Here is a 23,563-nt window from a genome sequence, read left to right on the forward strand (position 1 = left end):
GTCTCACAGTGGCATCAGCAGCTCTTTGAGCATTCTCAGATGAAGTCCACCAGGCCCCAGAGATTTGTAGGGATCCAGCTGGAGCAGCAGAGAAGGCTGATGTAAATTTAATGTGAACCTGATTCAGCCTTTACTGTGAGCAGCAGTATGTTTCGTGTTTGTCAGACACTGAGTCTCAGAGCACACTTCTGATTAAACACTACACTGCAGACCAAAAGAGAGGGAGTCACCAATTTTTACTTGAAATGAGTTGTATAAAACAGCACATTAACTTATTCTGCTGTCTGGTCCTGTCCATCCCCATCCATTCCTCCCCTCCCCCCCACACCACACTTCTTCTGGAAAAAAAAAAGGGTGTAGACTGCTCTAACTACGAGTCTTCACTGCTGGTGCTGAGCAGCACTGGATATGCTGTTCCAATGTGGTGCCCATGGCGCCAGACAACAATCTGTAGCTCATACTCATCTATTTTCACTGTTTCACGGGTGACTTTTTCCTCAGACAGCAGGAAGATGACGGTGTAAAGGGCAAATTCGAACTCCGGGCTCACACCAATAAAGGTGCTCCCGACCGGCTTCACCGAGCCCTTCCAGCTGAACTGGATGCTCAGAACTTGGTCATCTTTGTCAGGCTGAAAGCATAAACAAAACAACAGGATAATCTCAAACACAGCTGGGAGAGAGGGCAGGTAGGATTTCTGATTCCAGGTTTTTGAGAGCTTTGCAAGATTTAGTCATGCTTGGGGTGTATGATCACTTATTTCAATTAAGCCCTAACGGTGTTGCAATTCTGTAATCACCAGCACTCCTTTTTAGATCAGTTTTTGCCAAAAAAGGAAGCTGGAAGGCAGGGTGATATTTATTCTGCTTATCTACAGTTATATAACTCATTACTGTCCAAAACAGCTGAGGCTGTGATTGCATCACTGAGCCTTGTTTCATTACCACAACTTTTATCTCAGGATCCCTTTTTCTTGCTTGCAAAGGCACCCTGCTTGCTCTTACCCTGGTTTTGTTCTTCCGAGTGACATATCCCTTGTAATCAATTTGGTTGCGCTTCTCCTGAAGGTAGAATTGCACCCAGTTGTGCAAACCTAAGATCTCTTTGCCATGTCTTGTTTCTCCAACAAAAACATGCTCAAAACCACAAGAGTCAGGTCTGTAATAAACAAAAGGACAATATACAGGTCTTTTATGTTTGTCTCTGAGCAGTGATTTCAACACCTAATTTAGGCAACATTCATAGAATCGTGGAATGGTTTGGGTTGGAAGGGACCTCCCACTGTCCCAGGTTGCTCAGAGCCCCATCCAACCTGGCCTTGGACACTGCCAGGGATCCAGGAGCAGCCACAGCTTCTCTGGGCAACCTGTGCCAGGGCCTCCCCACCCTCCCAGGGAAGGATTTCTCCCTGATATTCAACCTTAACCTGCTCTCTGTCAGTTTGAAGCCATTCTGAGGATGTCTTCCAGTTCAGTGGCACTCTAATCTTACCTAAATCAGAACAGCACAGGAATGAACAGGGGCCATACCCATCAAACACACCTGTCTCCTCCTTTCCTGGCGTAGAGCTGGAACCAGATGTCATAGAGCTGATGTTTGAAATCAGCAAGGTTTGGCTTTGCTAGGTTTTTTTTGAGCAGATATTCATGAGCTCGCTGAAGGATAGAAAAGCAAGGTACAGACACAGTTTACTTTTTAATTCAGTATTTTCAGTGATGAGAAAAGATCTGTAATACTTACCCTCATGACTTCTGTTGCTAAGATAGCATCAAGAAAACGATTGTTTTCAGCTATTTCTTCTGGAGTCACTACTTCAGCTACACCAGTTGATGTCTCATAGTTGTCCAATAAGGAAATAAAGGCTGCAGAAAAAGAGAAACTTCCAGCATGCTCATCCTGATGATCAGGCCATGTGCCTGAGTGTGCCAGGATAAAAAGGTACCATGGAATACAGCTTGAGACATAACCCTTAGAGAAAGCCATGCCTTTATATGTCAAATTCCATTTTCAGGTGCACTGTTGGGTGTAGTTCTTGAGGTGACTCAAGGCCAGATTACTCCTGTACTTTTTAAAGATCAGCATCTACTGAGCTTCCTTACAGAGCCAAGTGCTGAAGCAATAATGACCTGCTATCAAAACAAATCACATCTGGCCACCAGTTACAGACATGGGCTTAGGAGCTTGAGCTGTGCTGGCACAAGGCTTTGTGGGCATTATTTCAGTGGAGGAAGAATACAGCATAAACCTACATGAGATAGCCTGAGAAAAACTAGGGAAGGAAATATAGATTCATGGACATGCTTGAACTACAGCCCCCAGGAGGGATGCATGGACCAGCTGTGGATGTAGAGCTGTCTGCAAGGGCTCAGAGGCTGTGAGCAAAGGGGGAAAGATGAATTTGGTGTGTTTTTTAATACACAGAAACATAGAATCAAAGAATTGTCTGGGTTGGAAGGGACATTAAAGATCACCCAGTTCCAACCCCCTGCCATGGGCAGGGACACCTTCCACTGTCCCAGGTTGCTCAGAGCCCCATCCAACCTGGCCTTGGACACTCCCAGGGATGGGGCAGCCACAGCTTCTCTGGGCAACCTGTGCCAGGGCCTCCCCACCCTCACAGGGAAGGATTTCTCCTTGATATCCAATCTAACCCTGCTCTCTGTCAGTTTGAAGCCATTGCCCCTTGTCCTGTCACTCCAGGCCCTTGGAAATAGTCTCTCTCCATCTTCCTTGTGGGCTCCCTTCAGGTCCTGGAAGGCCACAATGAGGTCACCCCAAAGCTTCTCTTCTCCAGGCTGAACAATCCCAACTCTCTCAGCCTTTCCTCAAGAGTCTCATCCTCTTCACTTTGTAGTGGAAGAACAACAGAGAAACCACAGATTTTGGCTAAGGCAAAAAAGGTCACAGGTAACCTCCAAATTGTGAAAACCCCCTCCAAATGACGTGCAGCCTGAGGATCCTCACCACCACCCAAATAATATATGGTGCTATATCTTAGGCAAACCCATAAATCCCAGCATGGATTCATTTCATGTCTACCACTAACAAAAGAATGGGTCTCACTTGCAAAAGTTTTTATGCTCTTCAGGAGTTCTTCATTTACGCTGTGGAACAGATGTCTGGCTGCATTGTCCTGGACAGCACTGTCCCCTGGCTGTGCTGGACCTGCTTTTCCCTGGGAGAAATACCAGAATAAAACAGTGTGGGAAGTGAGATGTCCTCAGAGGAGACAGGGCCTGCCTTTGGAATAATCCAAAAAACTCCACCGGGATTCTTTGTTAGGAATTGTCTTCCTATGAAACAAGAGGAGATACTGCAGAAGAACTGCCAGCATAAAGTAGAAAAGGCATCATCTCTGATATCTTAAGAGCCCGAAATTTCTCTGTTGACTCAGAGGTGATTGTGATGATTCAGTTCTGATCAATAGCCAGCCGTGTTACTGTGCTATATAAATGACAAACAGAAGTAATGTAGAGCCAAGGGTCCCTCCCAACTCAAAGAAATAAAGAGGACATTTGTGGGCCCTCCTTCCCTGTGCAGTTGTGAGGAGGCTTTCCTGACAGTTTTCAAATTTCCATTTCATAAAGGGCATTCTCAAGGAAAGAAGATAGAAGATGAGTAGCTGACACTGAATTCGGACCATATTGCTCAGGGTATCGTCTTGAAAATGGAAATTACAAAGCACAGGCAACTTTTTTTCAGGAAAGGCACCTTTGCAGACCCCTTTTCCTGCAGCACCACGCTGCCCTTTCTCCTCACGTGATTGGCAGCTGGTTACCTGCACATCAATCGTGTAGTCCCTCCCAGGCATGAGGCGGTGACCATCCATATCCCACATCTCACTGAAAAGCTTCGAAAGTTCATGATTTAAGGCCTTCCTGTCAAGAAATGCAAAGAAAAACACATATGAAAGAAAAAAAGCCACATGTTGTTATTTCTGTAAGTCTCACATGTGGAGTCTTCCAATATCACTCCATGTTCTGAACACCAGCTTGTCATCAGCAGAGGTTTCCCTTTCTCCCCACACCTTCCTGTCAGTGCTGGTCTAAAACCCACACGTTCATCTTTAAAGAGTGCAGGGAACCCCTAAGGAAACTTGAACCTCCCCTAGGGTTATGTTAGAGCTTATTTTAAAAAGTTCTTGTTGACAAGTCTTCCTGCAGTTTCCAAAAAGCAAAAATGAAATGAAGGTGGTATTTCATTCTTGAGGATTCTCTGTACAAACCAGAGGTGAGCAGAAGATGTTACCAGCGTTACCAACAGAGCAGGAAGTGAACAATTCCCTCTACAATAAATATCTCTCATGCACTGATCTCTGACGCACATATAGACCTACCCAGGCTGCTCTTTTCCTTGATTTTAATGGAATTTTGTCCTGCATAATAGTGTACAGCTTTCAGAAATCTATTCATCCACCTGTCAACAAGATTTTGAAAGGGTTGTTACTGTGGTGAACTGCCCACAGGTAGCTGCAAATACATCACGTCCACATCAACAGGATCAACACAAGGAAGAGTGGAGAAGAAGGAGAAGTGGATTAATCTTCAAATGACTGGCAGTGGAATTAATCAGTTACGGACCAGCATGTGCATAGAAGCCCAGAGAAGAACCACTTAATAATTTTGAATTCTCCCCCAAAGAGGAAAAGAACAAAAGTCCTGAAATCTGTCAGCAATGGGCATTTCTTTCAAACAGCTGTTTGGGCAATGCCATGATTTTAACAACTGGTTTTCCCAAAGGCATCCTCAGTCCAGCTCTGAACTTCCTGATTCCTGTTATGTCTTCTCCTTCTGTGCTGCCCAGGGTGGAGATAACTCGCTGTACCCTCCTGCCAGCGGCAAAATCCACGCTCTCAAGCAGGAAGAGCACACATACTGAGGTGAAGCCACAGCCTTCTGACGTGGCAGCCTTCACGTGAGGCAGCTTGAGAGCCAGGAAGTGCAAAAAGTGAGCCAGCATTTCATGTGTCCTCTCCTCTCTGCACTGCGTGGCAGGCTCAGAAGCTGATGGTTTAAGCTCCATACTGGAAGAAACAGAAAGTAGCAAACTGTGCTTGGAGAACTGAGACTTTTTGCCCCCCCCATCACTGAGCAGCCCCTTTTCTCCAGATCCTCTGTGTTGCTTTGGGGTGGAACTCACACAGCCTAAAATTAAAACCCTGAAAAGCTCAAGCAATCTGCGCTTAACTCCTTGAGAGCTCGATGCCCAAAGGAATTCACATCCCTGGGTTAGGAGCCAAAAGCAGGCAGCTCACACTAAAGCCCCAGGGGATGTGCTGCAGCAGCTGGGGAGTGTAAAGAACCCAGGTGATGTTCACAGAACCATTTACAGTGGGGAAAGCAACCTCTTCCCGAAGGGCAGGGCTGCCACACCTCAGGCTGCCTGGAGCTGTGAGCCTGAGCCATCAGGTACCTCAGGAGGTACCGACAGATCTACAGGATCACTTGAATTTAGAACTGGGCTTGGGCAGGTGTCAGCACCTGAAAGGAGGAAGAAGACTTGGACTGACCTAATTTTACTGGATCACTTTTCTCCTGGGCTCTGGGCCCTCCTGCTGCCTGCTCCTCTGCCTCAGCTTATCCCACCTGTTTGAGAGACACCCTATTGTGCCTAATACAGCTTTTACTTTGGAAGTAACTGCTAGTGGTGGAGAGGAGTCTGCTGTCTGCTGGCCATCCAAGGTATGTGAAGCACTAGGGAGGGGGTCAGTTGGGTTTTATTAAAATACTTTGTTCCATAAATTCAGTATTTTATATAGACTTGTTTTGGTATGGATGTATTTTGGTAAAAGTCCCCTATCCAGGAGATCTGTCATCCCTTCACTACCTACTGTTGGTCTGCTCTGAATAGATTTATCTTGTGTTTAAAAAGCACTGTAGGGCTCTGTTGGACCTCTCCTCCTCTGGAGATGTTATGGAATATCACGTGAGCTCAATGTGTCTACTCAGCAGAGTACACAGATTTCAATCCTTATGTTTGTTTCATAAAAATACTTCTACTAAACCTATTCCTGCATTCAGAAAACTTGTCTCAAAACTCTTAAGTCACTTGATTTTACAAAACAAAACCCTTTTCCCTCCTTTATCTCTGCTGGGTCCTACCACAATATCGTCATGGACTTTTCCATGTTCCTCTGTTTCCAAACAGAGAGCACCTGCACATACTGAAAATGAAGGTAAAGAAAAATACATCCTTGCCAAAGCAAAGAACTTGTTTAGCAGCTTACACAGTCATCTTGTAAAAACTCTTTCTGGACAGTATTTCTTTCAGAGAGGGCCATAAACTTTGCTTACACATATTAGGTGAGACAACTTCAATGAGAAGATGCTCAACACCTTCATGCAAATCCATGGCACACCAGCTTTTAGGGAAGGTTGTCCTGGAAGAGCATTGCACATTTACTCTCTGGATTTCAGTGGAACTGTACGTGTGACTCAACCCAGAGATTCTTATCATCAATTCTCAACCCCCTGCCTATGGTGAAAGCTCTCCCTTGTTAGATTTGTGCTTTCACAGAGAATAAATTATTTCTGTGCAAGAAGTGAGGCCAGTTGGATTTTGGCCAGTTGGAGCCTTGCTGGGCTGTGCTTTCGTGAGCAAAGCACCACCCCAGTAACAAGAACACTTAGTCTGCACTTCCGAGAGCTGAGAGAACTTTTGGGGAAGCTCTTTGCAATAGTAACTGGAGGCACCAGCAGTGTGGCTAAAGCAAAAGAATCTATCACCCCTGTTTTATTGTGGCTTTCAAGTGTAACATTCATGGTGTGCCTGACTTTTCTGAGTGATTTTCTTGTATGAAACCTTCATTCTAACGAAAAAAAAAAATTTATTGCTATAAATCAGAAATGACTCGGGACATGAAGAGAATTAAAGGTCAGTGGCAAATAATGTGAGCAAGTCAAGAGTGTCAAAGCAAGAAAAACATGTATTGCAAATGGGTCACAAAGCCCTGCAAAGAAGGTTTGATCAAACATCTTCTCCAAAGTAAATTTACCTTCAGAGATCCTTTGAACAACATCCAATTTTAAACAGCCTTTAATCTTTACCTGGAGACCAACAGCATTTGGAACATCAGAACATTCACAAGAAGTTTCCAATCATGTAGAAAAATGGGTTCAAAGTTGTGAAATGCATTCATGAGCTTATATGGTTAAGGGAGGATAGAAGCAATGCTCTCCATTTTCCCCTTATGCCACTGTGTATGTCTTCCAGTTGAGTCCAGTGATTTTTATTTTTTTTTTTCATTTAAAGCTGGTATTTGAAATACCAAAGTTTAAATAAGGAAGGGTTTGTAGATGGAAAGGAAAAGGCATTGTGAAGGAACAAACATAAGAGGGGGCAGTTACTCAGCAGTTACTCAGTCTGTCAAGGTCCTGGGCAGGCAGGTGATGTTTGAAGAAGCAACTCTACATTATCTCTACATTACATTATAGCTATTTTTAAGCAAAATCTGATCTTAGTCACCTTTATTTTAAGCTAAACCAGAAGTCTCAGTGACTTTGTACACTGAGGTTAGCAAAACAGAACAAAAAGAGGAAGCAGGGCTGTTGCTGTGCTGCATGTCCCGTAATACCCTCCCAGACAAATATATCCCTTCCCCACCACCCCTCGTGTCAGAGAAGAATTAGTGCAAGTTTCTCTTACCCACTTGCCATGCCAGGAAGTTTTTCTCTTAGCAAATACTCTGAGCAGGGCTAAGACAACCTCAGAAATCCTCCTGGTAGTCCAAGGCGTGGAGCTGTCTCCCTTTTATACCCCGGGGACTGTCACTCCCCCTGACAGGCAGCACAAAAGGGAAGGGACAGGCAGGAGGTGCCAAACCCCACAAGCACCACAGCTCACGCCTCTCTCAGCACAGGAACACTCAGACCAGGAAGTCACAGCCACCTGCACCTGGCTCCTGCTTTTCCTCCCCTCCTCCAGCCGGGAATACCGGGGACAGCAGGGACACTCACGGCCACCGCCGCCTCTCCCACCTGGATTTCCAGATGCAGTCCTGAGATCCCTGCAGGAGCTTCAGGCATGAGTCAGGGCACTGCATCTGGATTATTTCCTAAGCAGATTTTACATTTGTGAGTGACTTTTGGGCCCCAGAAATAAGCACTGCAAGTCTGAAAGCCCTGAGAGGGACAGGGCATTCCAGTCTTGCTATTCCATGTACAGTTATTATTTGACAATAGAAGGGAAGATGATAAAAAAAATTATAGGTGGGGAAGGAAAAAACCTAACATATGCTTCTTAATTCTTCTCTGTTCTTGTGAATATTAGGAGGCATTACAACAAAGAAATGCTTTAGAAAGGCAGCACTTTGCATGCAACACTGGAAGCAAGTGGTGGCAGGTGCTGGTAAATGCAGGTACCCACTCCAACACTTGTCCTGAGAAACTTGCATTCATTATGTGCTTAAGTGAACCTTCAGATGGTTTAAAGCCCTTTTTTGTTTGACTGGTAATTTTAGTATTTTCTTCATGATAATTAACTCCTGAAAACATAGCTTTAAGTCTAAACTTTATATATTTATATATATTTCTTTATATTTAATATACAATATTTATATATAAGTATACGTATAAATATATATAAATATAAATATATATATACAGAAGCCAAAATGGCTTGGTGTTAGGCTACCAGTTATAGAAGTGGTTCTGCACCTCTGGTCCATGTACCCCTTCAAAGAATCACATTAGAGCCAGATAAAGCCCCTGACAATGAAGACACCTGACACATACAATTGCACAAGGAATAAGACTCAAAACACATAGAAGTGAAGCTTCCTTATGACACTGATATCTCAGACTTGAATATCCTTAATTTGAACAGAAATTTTCCTTATCATTTTTTACCAGTATTTATTGCAGTTCTGGGTAAACATAAAAAAATCCAATGTCCTGGATTTATCAAGTGCCCCAGTTTATCAGCTGAATGCAGGAACTCTTTTTCTAGGTTTTCATTTAAAATACAAAAGCCAGTGGGCATATTCTGTCTGTAAGAAAGTTGCAACTTCTTTACTCACACGAAAGAGCCCAGATGGGAGCCCAGGGAGTTTCCATTTACAAGCAGTGACATCACTGGGGTCAGTGTTTAAGTTAATCTTTGATAAAATTGCACAGGTCGGGTCAGCAGCATCACCAGCAATCTCAAAACCAAATGTGTACATAGATCTGGTTTAAAAGTCTTTCACGTGATTTAGACGTTGAGCTAAGAAAAACAAAGGCATCCCACACTGAAAGGGGTGTGTTCAGCAACAGCAGTGAAGGACTGAGCAAGGGCAAATTGATCAGAGAATTTGGGTTGTTCCAGGTCTAATGCAGTAAGAAAACCCGAGTGTCCAGAGAGCAGCCTTGGAAAGTACGTGGTTTGGCTCTCTCTGCAGAAACCCATTGCACAGGGGTTTTTTGTGCAAGAGTTGAGGCCAGGCTGCCCCTGCTCTCTGTTCCTCCTTTTCTGTCACCCAAAAGAAGACTGAGCATGTGGACTAATTAGCACAAGAAGTGAGGGAATCATTTAACCAACAGAAGATAGAATACGAATTAATAGGAGAACTATGCCACTTGTTGCCAGTGAGCAATAATTCCTTTGTTTGATGTATGATTCCTTTGTTTGATGTATAATTCCTTTGCTAACATATATGAACAATGAAAAGTTCAGAACAATCCCGGGAACCATCACCAAGAAGCCCGGGGAGAGGAAGGACCAGCGGGACACCCCTGGGACCCATGGGTGGGTAACTAATTAAACAAAACCCACCCTATGGACTTCGGCACACGGGCTCCTTGGCACCTTAATTCGGGAAGAATTAGGACAAGAGGGCACGGTCTCAAGCTCTGCCAGGAGAGGTTTAGGTTGGATATTAGGAAGAAATTCTTTACAGAGAGGGTAATCAGGCCCTGGGATGGGCTGCCCAGGGAGGGGGTGGATTCTCCGTCCCTGGAGGTGTTTAAGAAGAGACTGGATGTGGCACCAGTGGCACGGGCTGGGTACCACGGCGGGGCTGGATCAGGGGTTGGAGCTGATGATCTCGGAGATCTTTCCCACGGTGATTCCGTGATTCCAAGAGCCGCCTGTCACTAATTGGACCGGACCCCGCTCTGGGGTTATTCAGGCGGTTAAGAGAGGGTAAAAGGCTGCGATAACACAAAATCGTCCATCCTCCCCGTGCCCCCGAACAGTCCCCGCCAGCACCGCCCGCCGTGACGTCACGGGGCGGGGCTCAGCTCTGCCGCTCGTGACGTCACGGGAGCAGGAGGCACATCCCACCGTGACGTCACGGGAGCAGGAGGCACATCCCAGCTGACGTCACGGGGCGGGCCGGGCGGTGCCTGCGGGGCGGTCGGGGAGCGATGGGAGCGCAGCTCAGCGTGGTGAGTGCCGGGGGTCGGGGTGGGATGGCATGGCATGGCATGGCATGGCATGGCATGGCATGGGGTGGCAGCGGAGCAGGAGCGGTCCCTGCCACCCCCCGGTGCGGGACGGTCCCCCCGCCCATCCCCGGCTCCCCCCGCAGGGACACCCGCGGCCTGGCGGTGCCCCGGGCTGCTCCGCGGGGGGCTCTGCTCGTGTCCGGCCGCTCCCAACCCTCGGCCGCGCAGCTGCGGGTGCGGTTTTCCCTCCGTCGGGATCAGCTGGAAGGGAGTAGGTTCAGGTCGGCTCTTAGGAAGGCATTCCTCCCTGGGAGGGTGGGGAGGCGCTGGAACAGATTGCCCGAGCTTGTGGCTGCCCCATCCCTGGGAGTGTCCAAGGCCAGTTTGGACGGGGCTTGGAGCCACCTGGGATAATGGAAAGGTGTCCTGCCCATGGCAGGGGATTGGAACTGGATGAGCTTTAATGTCCCTTCCAGCCCAGCCCCTTCTCTGATTCCATGATGGTAAATGGTGGGGTCTGCAGCGCTGTCCTCTCTCCCGTGCATCATCCCCCTCTTTCCCCAGACCTTCATCCCTGTTTCCTTTGTCTTACACACCTGCTCGGACGCTGCTGGGTTTGGGAGAGGGGCAGGACGGAGCTGGATGCAACATGTGCTCGTTTGGGCACGGCTCCTTGGTGGGTGCACTGAACGGAGGAGACGAGGCAGACGCTGAGGCTGCAGAAGTGAAGAGATCCCTTTATCCTCTCATCGTTTTCTAAGACAGATGAGAAGAATGTCTAGCTAAGATCACTTCAAAAACAGGGTTTGAACGAGGGAGTGAGGGGAGGGGGATTGGAGCTGAGGGTCCCAGGGTTTTCGTGCCAAAGCAGGGTTTGGTTTGTGTGTTTGTAGGGCAGGTCGGTGCTGGAGTGTCCAGCCTGGGGCTGTGCTAACTGTGCCCTGCTCACCACGCCCCAGCAGCTGGCAGTCTCCATGCTACGGCTTTTCTCTTTGTTATCACACCGGGCTCTTTCCATGAGTAAAAATTCCTGCTCAGTTACTAATTCTGTGTTCTCTGTTAGCAGAGATTTGTGCAGCTGGAAATGATGAGTCACCAGCTCCTCATTTAGTGATTTGCCTTTTGGTCACTCTCAGCTGCTGGGGACCTGATGCAGCTTCCATGGATGCAGTGCAGTTATCTTCATTAACACCTTAGTCTGCCCTGTGCTGAGAGCTTACAGATCATTTTTAACCCAGAGAATGTTTTTCTTAGCAGGCATAACTTTTTATACTCATTCAGCCTTCGGTTCTTCCCCTTTTTTCTCTGCCCACCTGCTGATAGCTTCTGAGTAGGGAACTGAAATTACCTGAATTGGTGGGTGTGCTGTTTCTTTCCAGGCCAGATCCCACGAGGCTTTTGCACTAATTGACCATGCAAAACAAATTGCCTTCCACGAGGCTAACGCTGTGTTCAGATTATTTGTCCAAACCAAACCGCATTCTGTTCCAGCACAGTCACTGCTGCACAGAGTGATGATGATGCACATTTGGGGACAGAGCGTGTTAATCTCCTTTACTGAACAGCTGTGGGAGTTTTTGCTTGACAGCTGGTGACCCCAAAATTATTTGCAAAGGTGGGAGAAAACATTTATCTCTGCACACAGGTGGAGAAAGTGACTTGCAGAGACGGCTGTTTGAACCCCACCCTCCTCCTGCCTTCCCAGTCATGGTACTGATATTAATGTTGGAGTTGGGGCTGAGCCTGAGGTTTTGAATTCCCGTTTTCAACTGCATTTTTGCCAGACAACAGCAGCATTATTTGCAGTTTTTTGGTCCATTTTAGACAGGCACATTTGTAAATGAAACCATTTTGACACATTAATATTTCATTTGAAACACCATCTGCCTCAGAGTCAGATTGCTGTTGCCACCAGGTCTCATTCCCCTGCTAAATTCTCATTAGGGAGTTTCGTTGCTGCTCTGTCACTTTCTTAAACAACTCTCCTCACTTCCCCTTTGTTGTGTCAGTAACAAAAGCTCTTCCCAGAGCTGCAGTAGTCTGGTGGATCTGTGGGAGTTAAGGAAGAACATTCCTATAAACTTCACCTTCATCACAAACAAGCTGTGTGGAGCTATTTCAGTTTTGTGTTTTTTTCAAATAAACGTGGAAAATGCAGTGTGTGGGTATGGCATGGTGTGTCCTGGAATTGTACGCAGTGTTGGTGCATCTTAAACCCCTACAGCAGCATTTTAAGAAGAGAGAAATTACACTGTCCCTGACTTGCCACAGTTTCAGTAAGAATAATGTAGGAGGTTTGGGAGTTTGTTTTTGTTTTGTTTAAATGGTCTCCTGATCAATGTCACACTTGCAGAAATGGCATTCTAAAATAGTGGTCAGGCCCCTTTAAAATAAAATGAAAGTGAAAGCTAACCAGGCAGGACTGCGAGCTCACCAAATAGTCGTGCTTTCCCCCTCTCCTCTGTTAAAGCACTGAATAACAAATTACAGCGGCTGAGAGGATTTTTTTAAGTAGTTGTTCTCTGGATGGAGCAGCACAGAGACACTGGCAGGGCAGGGAGCCCAATTAACCCACTCAGGGACAGGAGCCCTGGCCCTGCCCAGAGCTTTCAGGGGGCCCTTTGCCCCGTGGGCCCCCAGTGATGCCCAGCAGAGGCTGTGGAGATGATTCAGGGACTGGAGCAGGGAGGTGGCACCAGTTGACCCTCTGTGGTCCCTTCCAGCCTGACCCACTCTGTGATCTGCACATGCCAGTGGGGGGGACGTGGGATGCAGAGGATGAACATCTGGGACATTTAGGGCAGGAGTAACTGGGAATCCTGGTCAGCTGGAAGTGCCTCAGCGTAGGAATAACGCCATGTATTCATGAAGCAAATCTGTGTGTTACACTTGCTGCTATTTGTTGTTGTTTGGTATTTTTTAATAATACTTCCTGCTCATATTAGTATAAAGAAACAGTTTATTTTTTTTTTGGTGGCTAGATTGTCCTGCCATGCTCCCATAGACCTTCTCACCAACATAACTTCCTCTCGTTGTGCACACAAGTCTGACACTCTCTCTGTGTTGCTGCAGTTGCGTCAGGTTGTGACGTACCCAATATGGCTCATCTACACCACCATCATGAGGATCTTCAGGAACCCCCATCCTGCCATCACCCTGAAGGATCCTGACGTGAAGTATGCACTGAGGCTGATTGATAAGGAGGTGAGTGCACGTGGAGTGCTGAGCACAACCTCTCTGCATGGACACTGAAATGCTCAGAGCTTCTGAAAGCTTGGGTGATGTCACAGCAGGGTGAATACAACCGTGTTGATACTGATTCCTGGTACTGGATTGTTGCATTTGAATGTGTTACAGGAAGAAAAGTGTTTAAATCATTGAAAGGTGTTTCAAGCATGTAGTCCTTGACAGCGCCTGAGCTGTCTCAGCTTCTCTTTGTTAGAAGCACCTTCTGGTACAGAATGAAATCCCTGCTCAGCCAGCATTTCAGAGGAAAGTCATGACCCTTTCAGGGGGGGAGCTTGCCATCAGAAGTTGGTAACTCAGCTTGTGGGAGTGGGACCAAAGCCACCAAAGGTGAAAAGTCCATGTTCCCCTTGGATAAACCCACCATCAAAGGCATGAGATAGAAATCCTGGGGTTTTGGGTGTAAAGTCGCACCTGAGGATCTTTTTAGTGTTGACTTTTTAAGTCAGTGAACTGGTCATCAATTTATCAGAAGACTTTTGATAAAAAGAACTTTGGACTGGAACGAGCTTTGTTTGAGGTGTAGGCAGTGCTCTGATAGCTTGGCTTTCACTTGTTCTGCGTGTCAAGGGAAACAGTCACTGCCATTCCAAATCCTGGTTCCGTGGGAACTGAAAGCTTCCCTGTGGCTTGGGCTGGGCTGCATTGCTGAGTTTATTTCCCATGTGCAGTTATGGAATTTATTTCCCATGTGTGCTGCAGCCACTCTGTAATTATATGCTCCCCACTTTCTCCAGCTTTGCATTTGCAGCTTGAGATGGGAATGCCTGGGCCAAGGGCTTCCAGGAGTTCAGGGCAGTGCCCAGATGGCACTGGGGAACGCAGGGATGGCACTGGGGAACGCAGGGATGGCACTGGGGAACGCAGGGATGGCATGGGGGAACGCAGGGATGGCACTGGGGAACGCAGGGATGGCACTGGGGAACGCAGGGATGGCAGGGGGGAACGCAGGGATGGCATGGGGGAACGCAGGGATGGCAGGGGGACATGGGGATGGCACTGGGGAACGCAGGGATGGCACTGGGGAACGCAAGGATGGCAGGGGGGAACGCAGGGATGGCACTGGGGAACGCAGGGATGGCACTGGGGAACGCAGGGATGGCAGGGGGGAACGCAGGGATGGCAGGGGGGAACGCAGGGGATGGGCACTGGGAATGCAGGGATGGCAGGGGGAACGAGGGATGGCACTGGGGAACGCAGGGATGGCATGGGAGAACGCAGGGATGGCACTGGGGAACAGCAGGGATGGCACTGGGAAGCCAGGGATGGCAGGGGGAGACGTAGGGATGGCATGGGGGAACGCAGGGATGGCACTGGGGAACGCAGGGATGGCAGTGGGGAACGCAGGGATGGCACTGGGGAACGCAGGGATGCCAGGGGGGAACGCAGCCAGAGTGATCCCACACTGGAAATGGCTCCTGCATCCCGGGTCAGGGCTGGCTGTAGTGCAGAATGGCTGGCTCAGTGCCTGCTGTGTGACAGAGCAGAGGCACAGCCTTGCTGATCTGGGGACTAGGAGTGTCTGGATCCTCTTGGTGCCTCTTGTGATGCACCAAAATCCTTGTGTTCAGTCCCCTTCAGCTGAGCCATCTAGACTTTAACTGATGAGATGATTAAATGGGACTTGAGAACTTGGTGCTCTCTGTGTGAGGGTAAAGAGAGCGTAATAAAAATACGGGATTATTGGCAAAATCCAGCTTTGAAGTAGGGAAGCCGGTGCTGAAGGTTCCACTCAGGAACAGCAGCAGTCAGTGTGAGAGCAGCAGTGTTAACTCCACAGCACTTGTCTTTCTAGAGGAAATTTTATTGGAAGGTACTGCTCCTGAATAGACATAAGTACAGAGAAGCCCTTTTTTGGCTGCCAATCAGTTCCCTTTTCCTTCAGAATTTACCTCAAAATGAGTTGTTGTGAGGAAAATTTCATCAGTGTGAGCAGAGTAAGGGAAGATGAGACAAACTGTGATGAGGAAAGAATCTGTCTCCATTGGTTAGTTTAAAAATAAATAAATAAAGTAAAATAAATATATATATATAAATAAACAAAATAAGGGTTACCGTGTTTTATGGAATGTTCATGACATTTCCTCTAGTCCCACAGAGCTTTAAAAAAAGGAAGTCAGTGGATGAGACATTGAGCTCTGTGCTGTGCCTTTCTGTCTTTCTTTGCTGTGTTTTCCATTCCCATCAATATGACCTGATTTTTAAAATATAAAACTTACATAGCACAAAAAATTACATTTTATTTACTTATTGCCAAACTTTTGTTCAAGGTATGACTTTCCTCGTAAAAGATTAGAATAATTATCCCAGCTGGACTGCATACATTGTCATAATTTTGTAATAAAGTTCATATCTAAGTAGAGTGCTCTTTTCATTTTTATTTACAGATTAATTCAGTTTTTACAGGGAAAATATTTTTAAGGCTCTTAGCATAGCAAAAGGAACCTGGTTGCTACTTCCTAATCTTGACAGCCACTGGTGTCTTCCGAAATCATCTTCTGCATTGAAATGGTTATTTCACCTGATTTTGAGAGATCAAAATCAAAATATTTTTGCCTTGAACTACTGCATATTTAAATGAGAACTGAAGAGCTAATTAATTTTTATCTTGTGGCCTTCTCACAGAAGGCAGTGTAAATGCTCATAGTATTTAGAAAGTTATCATTTAACCTTAATTTGCATATGAGGATCATTAACATTTGGTATTCAAATTTTAAATATACAGCAGAATGGTACTTATTTCTATTTTTAATCCTATATTACTTCTGAAATATTTTGAGAGAAGTTTTCAGGGGGTTGAAGGAAAAGCTGCCCTCAGAGTTCACATTTGCATCACGCAAAAATGCCAGCTGGGGTGCTGCTGTCCCCCAGATACCTAATCCTGCAGGAGGCCAGGGCAGGGTGATGGTTTTACAAGGGGAATCACAGACTTTACATCTTTAAACCCCAGCCACACAGCTCATTGTTCGTTCCATTCCCCCTTTCAGGAAGTCAGCCACGACACGAGAAGATTCCGATTTGCTCTCCCTTCCATGGAGCACGTCCTGGGTCTGCCTCTAGGTACGTTCCCTGGGAAGAATCCAAGTGTTAATTAGCCTACAGGAGATTTTAGGGGGATTTTTTTTCCCATGTTTGGGAAATGAGCTGTTGAGTTTCCAGTGCTGTCCCTGTGGCTTGAGCTGCTATTTGGAGCTTTGCAGGATTATCCTCACGCTGTGTGTAATCTGCAGGGTCTGAAAGGTGGTGTGCTTACAGTGAGTGTACATCCAGCTTGTTCCCCTGAAGGGAACACACTCAAACACTGGCCTTTAATTGTATTTTTCCAGTCTCAGCTTTCCAGCCTGTGTTATTCCTGTGGTGTTTGATCCCTTTCCATCCCCTGGGGCACCACTCTGAGCCACTTCTCCTCTAGCAACACGTGGTCCACCAGGTGATCTCCTCCTCACCTCTGAATTTGCAGCCACTCTCATGGAATTTCCCAATCCCTGTGGGGCAGCTGCTTCCACAGGCCTTGCCTTCCATCATCTCTCAGTGCCATTGGATACAAGCTCCTGCTTGTATACAAAGCATTTAATTGTGGCTTGTGTTTAATGGTGAATTCTGCTCTGACAAGCTGTTGCAAAGGAGGAACAGGAGCTCCCTGCAGGTCTCCCCTGTGCTGCCAGAAGTGTGGAGGCTTTGCTGAGGGGTTTGTAGGAGCCACCCTTACGCTGTGTCCGTGTCCAGCTTCAGCTCAGTTGGGGTTGCTCATCTCCCAGGTCACCAGGTGGCACATCTTCATCCACCCACTGCTTTGCCTGCACTTTGTAATCCTCCTGAAATAAGGAATTAACCTTGCCTGAATGGTCAGCTGCTTCTGAAGCTGATGGAATATGGTCATTATGATCATTTGCAAACCAGCCCGTGGTAAAATTCCCTCTTTGTGTTCCCACAACAGGCAGGGGAGACAGTTTGTTCTGTTGACCTAGTGATAAAATAGCAAAAAACAAACCCTTCACCACCCCTTGCCCTCAGTTATTCTTCACTTGGGTCTCTTCAGAATGTTGAAATTTTATACGAAAACCTTTCAGAGAAGTTAATTCTTTTTTTTTTTTTTTTCACAAAAATGTTGACATTGAGGAAAGAAACTACTGTAGATTGTTCAGAGAACATGTGACAGGTGGAAATGTGATCACAGCATTCACATGTTAAGCTGGAGGAGTAGCAGGGTCAGAAAAGGGCTTTGTGTCTGGGCAGCCTTAGCAAAGAGACCTCCTGGGAAGGCGTGGGGGATCTGTGGTCAAAATAAGAACACTTATAAACTCAGTTTTAACTAAACTGTGGCAGTTTGTAACTAAGATGTTAATTAAGAGGTGTGAACATCACTGGACAAGTTTCCCCTCCTGTGGCCTTTCTACTTGTCTGTACAGGAGAGGCAAATCACATCTTTTGCAGATCTCTCGTACATTTAAGGGCCGTGGTAAATGTGAAGGTGTCAGCAGAGATGTGACTGACACATAAAACTGGCAGCAGAGTTGTTTGCCCTTGCAGGTAAAATCTGTGCGGGGTTAACAGCTCTGGCAAGGTGTTACAGTGTCAGGAAAGTGAGAGAGGCAGAAGTCATGCCCCAAAATAAGGTGATGAGGAGAACTTCGAGGCTGCATTTGCAGCCCACACACAGTGAACATCCATGGAGTAAAAAAATCCTTTGCAACTAAAATGTCTCTTTCCTTTCCCTGCGGGCAGGGCAGCACATCTACCTGTCTGCACGCATCGACGGGGCGCTGGTTGTCAGACCTTACACCCCCGTCTCCAGTGACGACGACAAGGGCTTCGTGGACCTCGTTGTCAAGGTGAGAACGTCGTGCTCTGTCACCAACAACCCACCAGGCATTCTGCAGCCACCTCTTTAGTGTCTCCTGAGATGCTGCACCATTTCCTGGACTCCCCTGCTGGGCTTTTCCAAAACCTGGCGAGATCTGCAGGTGTTCATAGGCTTTTTAATCTTTCTGGAGTGAGGAATTAACCTTGCCTGGATGGTCAGCTGCCTCTGAAGCTGATGGAATATGGTCATTATGGTCACTGAGAGCGGTGACCATGGTTGTTACTGATCCAGCCAGTGTGAATGACTGATTTCATTGCTAAGAATGTGATTTGAAGTCTTAGGATAATGTCCTTTTGTTTCGTCTCCTGGCAGCTGGATTACCTAGCTAGGCTGTCATTTAAAGCTGACAGGAATTTAAAATATGAATATCTGCACTGGACTTCCTCTCAGAATTTTACTTTTTGAAATCACTGGTGTGGGCTTTTTTATTTTTCCTGCCCCCTTTTGAACTTGGGTGTAAATTATGCTGATTATTAGTGATACTTTCTGTGTTACAGAAATACAATGGAGAAATTGCCAGTCTGTGTCCAAAAACTGGGGCAAGAGTGGCATTTTAATCTTCTTTTTGTCAGTCAGATCTGCACTGGTATTTCTTTAGGGAGTAATTATGTTCTTTGCATGAGGAACATGTTTATAAATATTGCCTAAAAATATTATTATACCTATAACCCTAAATATTTGAAGGGCAAATGCTGACCTTTGAGCTGTGAGATCAATTCCTCCGTTGTTTTTAACAGGTCTACTTCAGAGGTGTCCACCCAAAGTTTCCTGATGGGGGGAAGATGTCTCAGTACTTGGACAGCCTGAAAATAGGGGACACCATTGACTTCAGAGGACCAAGTGGCCTCCTTGTCTACAAAGGAAAAGGCAAGGCTGCTTTGAACGATGTAACTTAAAATATAATAAGTTGTAAATAATACAGGAAAAATGACCTATTACTGTAGAAGTGCTTGTTCTTGATATTGTTCTCAAACAAAGGGAATTTTCTCCCTGCTGTCATGGCCATAGTTTATACACTGATAAAAACACCCAGCATTTGCACTGCCCAGTGCTAATTTCCCAAGTGAAAATGAACTTTAGGAGCAGGCAGGACTTTTGTGTCACTGTAAAACATCTCACTTTGGCACAGTGCAGCCCCCAGCGTGTCACAAAAAACCTTCTGGCAGTTTTGTGAGCAGCACAGCTCCCAGCACGTGATTTTCCAGAGCTTTGTATGTACCACTCATGCTGTCCTGGATGAAGAGGGCTGTGAATACAACAACTATAACATTCTGGGGAGTTTCAAACTCTGTCAGGTCTGGCTGAAACTGGCAAATCAGCTCAAAAAGAAGAATATACAGAAAAAAATATACAAAAAAATACACCCTGCATGTTTCAGGTTGCCCCTTAAAATAATCTGCACAGGGTAAATAAACTCTCTGAGCAGATTAATTCCTTTCTGTAGAACTCTTTCCAGAACCTGGGCTTCTGCATATCACTGGGGCTGTGGGATGTGAGCAAATAGAAGTACAGGTAGTGATGTGTTGATGTCAGGAGTGAGTAATAACCCATGTCAGTGTTATCCTCATCATCTTGCAGGATTTAATTCGTGACATCTTCCCCTTTGCTGTTTGCTGGGAGGGAAAGGTAACAGGGCTGAAACAAAGGCAGTTAGGGATTGGAGAGGGCTAACAGGCAGTGTTGTGCTCTCCTCAATGCTTTCATCCCCTTCTCTCTTCAGGCAAGTTTGATATTCGGCCAGAGAAGAAAGCTGAGCCGGTTCCTAAGACAGTGAAGTACGTGGGGATGATTGCAGGTGGGACTGGTATGTATCTATGAGGATTCACCCCTGCTTTCTCAGAGCTGGGAGATACATTTTCTCTCACTTCTCCCTTCCTTTGCTCCTTCACACTCCTCTCACATGCCTGTCCTGCCTTTCTCTCCCAGGGATAACCCCAATGCTGCAGATCATCAAAGCAATCATGAAGGACAAAGATGACCCCACTGTCTGTCAGCTGCTGTTTGCTAATCAGGTAATTCCCTCCTCTTTTTATGTCTGTGAAGTTTTACTTAACTACAGAACTCCACTCAGCAAATGAAATCCTTTCTGAGGAACCTGGTACAGAAATGCAAACCCCGAGGGGAGGAGTGAACTGAGATGTTGGACACTTGCCATATAAAAGCACTGCAAACAATTGGGATTTTAGCACTGCTGCAGAAATGCTGCTTTCCTCCCAGCTAATGCTCGTTTTCCTGTGACTCACTGCTCTGCTTCTAATCCAGTTCATGAGTGTTGTAAAACTCTGCATTCCTTTGGGCAAGTTGGTAAAGTTTTGGGCAGACTTTCAGAGCTGTCCTTCTGAGTGCAAACGTGACAGAGGTGGGTATTTATCTCCTCCAGCAGCTGTGATTCCCCAGCTTTGCAGCAGGGTTTGTACATGGGGTCTTTCTCTTTGAGGACACCTTAGGTGAGGCTTTAAATATCTCCATTTAATGGGGATTTGTTTCTGGATTCTGAGTCATTATTTGTGGGGAGCTTCACTTCCTACCTTGTTTTTTAGCTGCTTTAGGCTCTTCTCTGTTATTCCTCTCTCCTCTCACATTCAGTGTGTCCTCATTTCATTTGAGCCCACAAGGAGGATGGGGAGAGACTATTTCCAAGGGCCTGGAGTGCCAGGACATGGGGAATGGCTTCAAACTGACAGAGAGCAGGGTTAGATTGGATATCAGGGAGAAATCCTTCCCTCTCAGGTTGCCCAGAGAAGCTGTGGCTGCCCCATCCCTGGCAGTGTCCCAGGCCAGGTTGGATGGGGCTCTGAGCACCCTGGGCCAGTGGAAGGTGTCCCTGCCCATGGCAGGGGGTTGGAACTGGATGATCTTTAAGGTCCCTCCCAACCCAGGCCATTTTAATATTCTGTGATATCTGAGTTACAAGCTGAGATTTTTCTGCCCACGAGCTGTGATCCAAGTGCCAAGATTCCTTTTCCAGAGGATCCCTGCCAGTGCCCTCTGCTGCTGGCTGGAGCAGCTGGGCTCTGCCAAGCCTTAGGAGTTGGCACAAAGTGCAGTGGTGTCAGGGCAGGAGGGCCAAGGTTTGCTGTGAGTAATTCAGGATGACTAACACGGGGCTGGAGCTGCTTTAACAACACAGAAAACCCAGTGCTGCTTGCAGGGAGGGCTGGGGGAACAGTCCCTGTGTGTGAGCAACAGGCTGTGCAAACATCAGTGCAGGGCTTTCCAGTCCTCCCACCAGTAACTGCACAAATAGAAGGCAGTTTTAAAAGACACTGAAATATTTAAAACATTTAAACAGATTTAAAACCATGTGCTTGGGCTCCTGCTGTGCTGGGTGGCACTCCTTGAACTGGTCAGATCCAGCAATAGCTTTCCTGGACCTGCAGCTGTGGGTGCTCCAGGAATAGGCAGCTTCTTGGGAATAGCTGCTGGCACATTCCTGCTCACCCCCTTCCCCCCCAGTTACAGACATAGCAGTGACCTCAGTGCCACACTGCTGAGCCTGCAGAGGGTGGCACCACTTTTAGTCTCTACCCTTTCCCTTCCTGCCCAGGCTGCAGCTGTTCCTACAGAAATAAGGCTTTTCTTCTGGCCTTCAGTGCTGGTACATCAGGGAGGAGCAAACTTGATACCCTGGGTAACATCTGTGGTTCCAACCAGAACCTGACACCCTTTTGGTAGTTTGTTCCATATCCTTTTTAAAAACCAGGCAGTCTCCATATGGCAGTGCTGATGATGCTGGAACTGGCAAAGGTGAAAGGGAGGTATTTCTGTGCACTCATAATGAGTTTTTTGGTGAAAGTTGCTTTTGTAATAAGAGCTAAAAAGGGCTTTATTCTTCTGATTCCCTGATTAGGTGGTGGTTCTGTGTTTTGATCCAAGTTCTGCTTTGTTTCATTTTTAGAGGGAAGGCATGGCATGGTCAGGATTTGGGAAAGTTCCTATGAACCTTTTTATTAGCTCTGCCACAGGATAGGCAGGGAAATAACTTGTGCTTGCTCTCTTCAACCTGTAAACCAGAGCTGAGTCACCTGTTCGTCTCTCAGGCCTTGCAGAGGAGCTGCTGCTCTGTGGTGATGTGAGGGCTGCACTCAGATGTGTGATCACTGTTCTCCTCCTGCAGACTGAGAAGGACATCCTGCTGCGGTCCGAGCTGGAGGAGATCCAGGCTCAGAATCCCGGGCGCTTTAAGTGCTGGTACACGCTGGACAGGGCCCCTGAAGGTAAGAGCTGGAGTGCCACCCTGTGACTCCTGTGTCAATGCCTGTGTGTCACAGGAGACATGCCTGTCACTGTATGGCTGAGCCCAGTGACTGAGCTCTCGCTTACTGAACTCTGGGTGCATCCAGGAGCATCGTTCCTCACACAGGGATCACAGTCAGTGTCCTCCTGGAATTTCTGATCACTGCTCCTCTTCCATATTTGGGAATTTTTAAGTGACCTTAGACCCCCTCGAGACTGTTCTGCAGGCTTTCATTTGTGAAACCAGACCAAAACCAGGAGGAGAAACTGTCTTACTGTGCCCAAAGGTTTGGGTCAGCAGCTTTTTTGCATCCAGGGCTGGGAATGTGATGGTTAAACCTGAGTCCCAGCATAACTGATTATCACTGTGAGTGTTTTCCAACCAGGAACAACTCCAGCAGCTGGGTTGCTCCTTTCTAAAGTGATCTGTTTTTTGTCTTTTCCTCCTTTTTCCCTTGTTCCCCTTCCCCTCACTTTGTTTTTTTAACAGGTTGGGAATACAGCCAAGGATTTGTGAACCAAGAGATGATCAGAGACCACCTGCCCCCACCTCAGAACGATGTTCTGATCCTCATGTGTGGACCCCCTCCCATGATCCAGTATGCCTGCATTCCCAACCTGGACAAGCTGGGCTACTCCAAGGACATGAGGTTCTCCTTCTAAAGACAACTGGTAATTCAGGATCTTATGGAGAAAGGAAGGGAAAAAAAAAACATTTAACAGGGAACAGGACAAAGTTAAGGGGGCTGATGCACAGTGCTGGGAAGCTACATTTACCTTAAGAATGCTTCATATTTTCTGGCTCTCTGGCAAGTGAGACACACAAGCTCAGCTGTACTAAAGCTGTGCCTGC

The 23,563-nt window shown here is 46.7% G+C and overlaps 2 protein-coding genes across 2 annotated transcripts; one reads left to right on the plus strand and one right to left on the minus strand.

The window, feature by feature from the left end:
- Positions 1-334: 334 nt before the first annotated feature.
- LOC126644807 (poly(U)-specific endoribonuclease-A-like) lies at positions 335-7,751 on the minus strand. The gene is made up of 7 exons (XM_050324581.1): positions 7,645-7,751; positions 3,779-3,878; positions 3,064-3,175; positions 1,741-1,862; positions 1,543-1,655; positions 1,005-1,158; positions 335-631 (listed from the first exon to the last, which is right to left on the minus strand). The coding sequence occupies exons 1-7, from the start codon at positions 7,653-7,655 to the stop codon at positions 371-373; spliced, it is 873 nt and encodes a 290-aa protein (XP_050180538.1). The 5' UTR covers positions 7,656-7,751; the 3' UTR covers positions 335-370.
- Positions 7,752-10,278: 2,527 nt separating this feature from the next.
- On the plus strand, positions 10,279-23,382 carry LOC126644806 (NADH-cytochrome b5 reductase 3). Its single transcript, XM_050324580.1, has 9 exons — positions 10,279-10,364; positions 13,437-13,568; positions 16,598-16,670; positions 18,336-18,442; positions 19,212-19,341; positions 20,195-20,278; positions 20,401-20,486; positions 22,592-22,691; positions 23,201-23,382. The coding sequence occupies exons 1-9, from the start codon at positions 10,344-10,346 to the stop codon at positions 23,371-23,373; spliced, it is 906 nt and encodes a 301-aa protein (XP_050180537.1). The 5' UTR covers positions 10,279-10,343; the 3' UTR covers positions 23,374-23,382.
- The last annotated feature ends 181 nt before the right edge of the window (positions 23,383-23,563 follow it).

This window comes from Myiozetetes cayanensis, unplaced genomic scaffold (genome assembly GCF_022539395.1).
Source record: "Myiozetetes cayanensis isolate MyiCay16 unplaced genomic scaffold, myiCay2020 scf3, whole genome shotgun sequence".
Taxonomy (NCBI): Eukaryota; Metazoa; Chordata; class Aves; order Passeriformes; family Tyrannidae; genus Myiozetetes; species Myiozetetes cayanensis.

Bases quoted from the DNA above. Each gene is read 5' to 3' on its own strand.
- LOC126644806 (XM_050324580.1), top strand. From the start codon at position 10,344: ATGGGAGCGCAGCTCAGCGTG. The intron at 18,443-19,211 runs GTGAGAACGTCG...TGTTTTTAACAG, and splicing joins TCGTGGACCTCGTTGTCAAG to GTCTACTTCAGAGGTGTCCA. The intron at 22,692-23,200 runs GTAAGAGCTGGA...TTTTTTTAACAG, and splicing joins GCTGGACAGGGCCCCTGAAG to GTTGGGAATACAGCCAAGGA.
- LOC126644807 (XM_050324581.1), bottom strand. The intron at 1,863-3,063 runs GTGAGACCCATT...CTTTTTCTGCAG, and splicing joins GAGCATAAAAACTTTTGCAA to CCTTTATTTCCTTATTGGAC. The intron at 1,159-1,542 runs GTGTGTTTGATG...TGTTTATTACAG, and splicing joins GCCAGGAAAGGAGGAGACAG to ACCTGACTCTTGTGGTTTTG.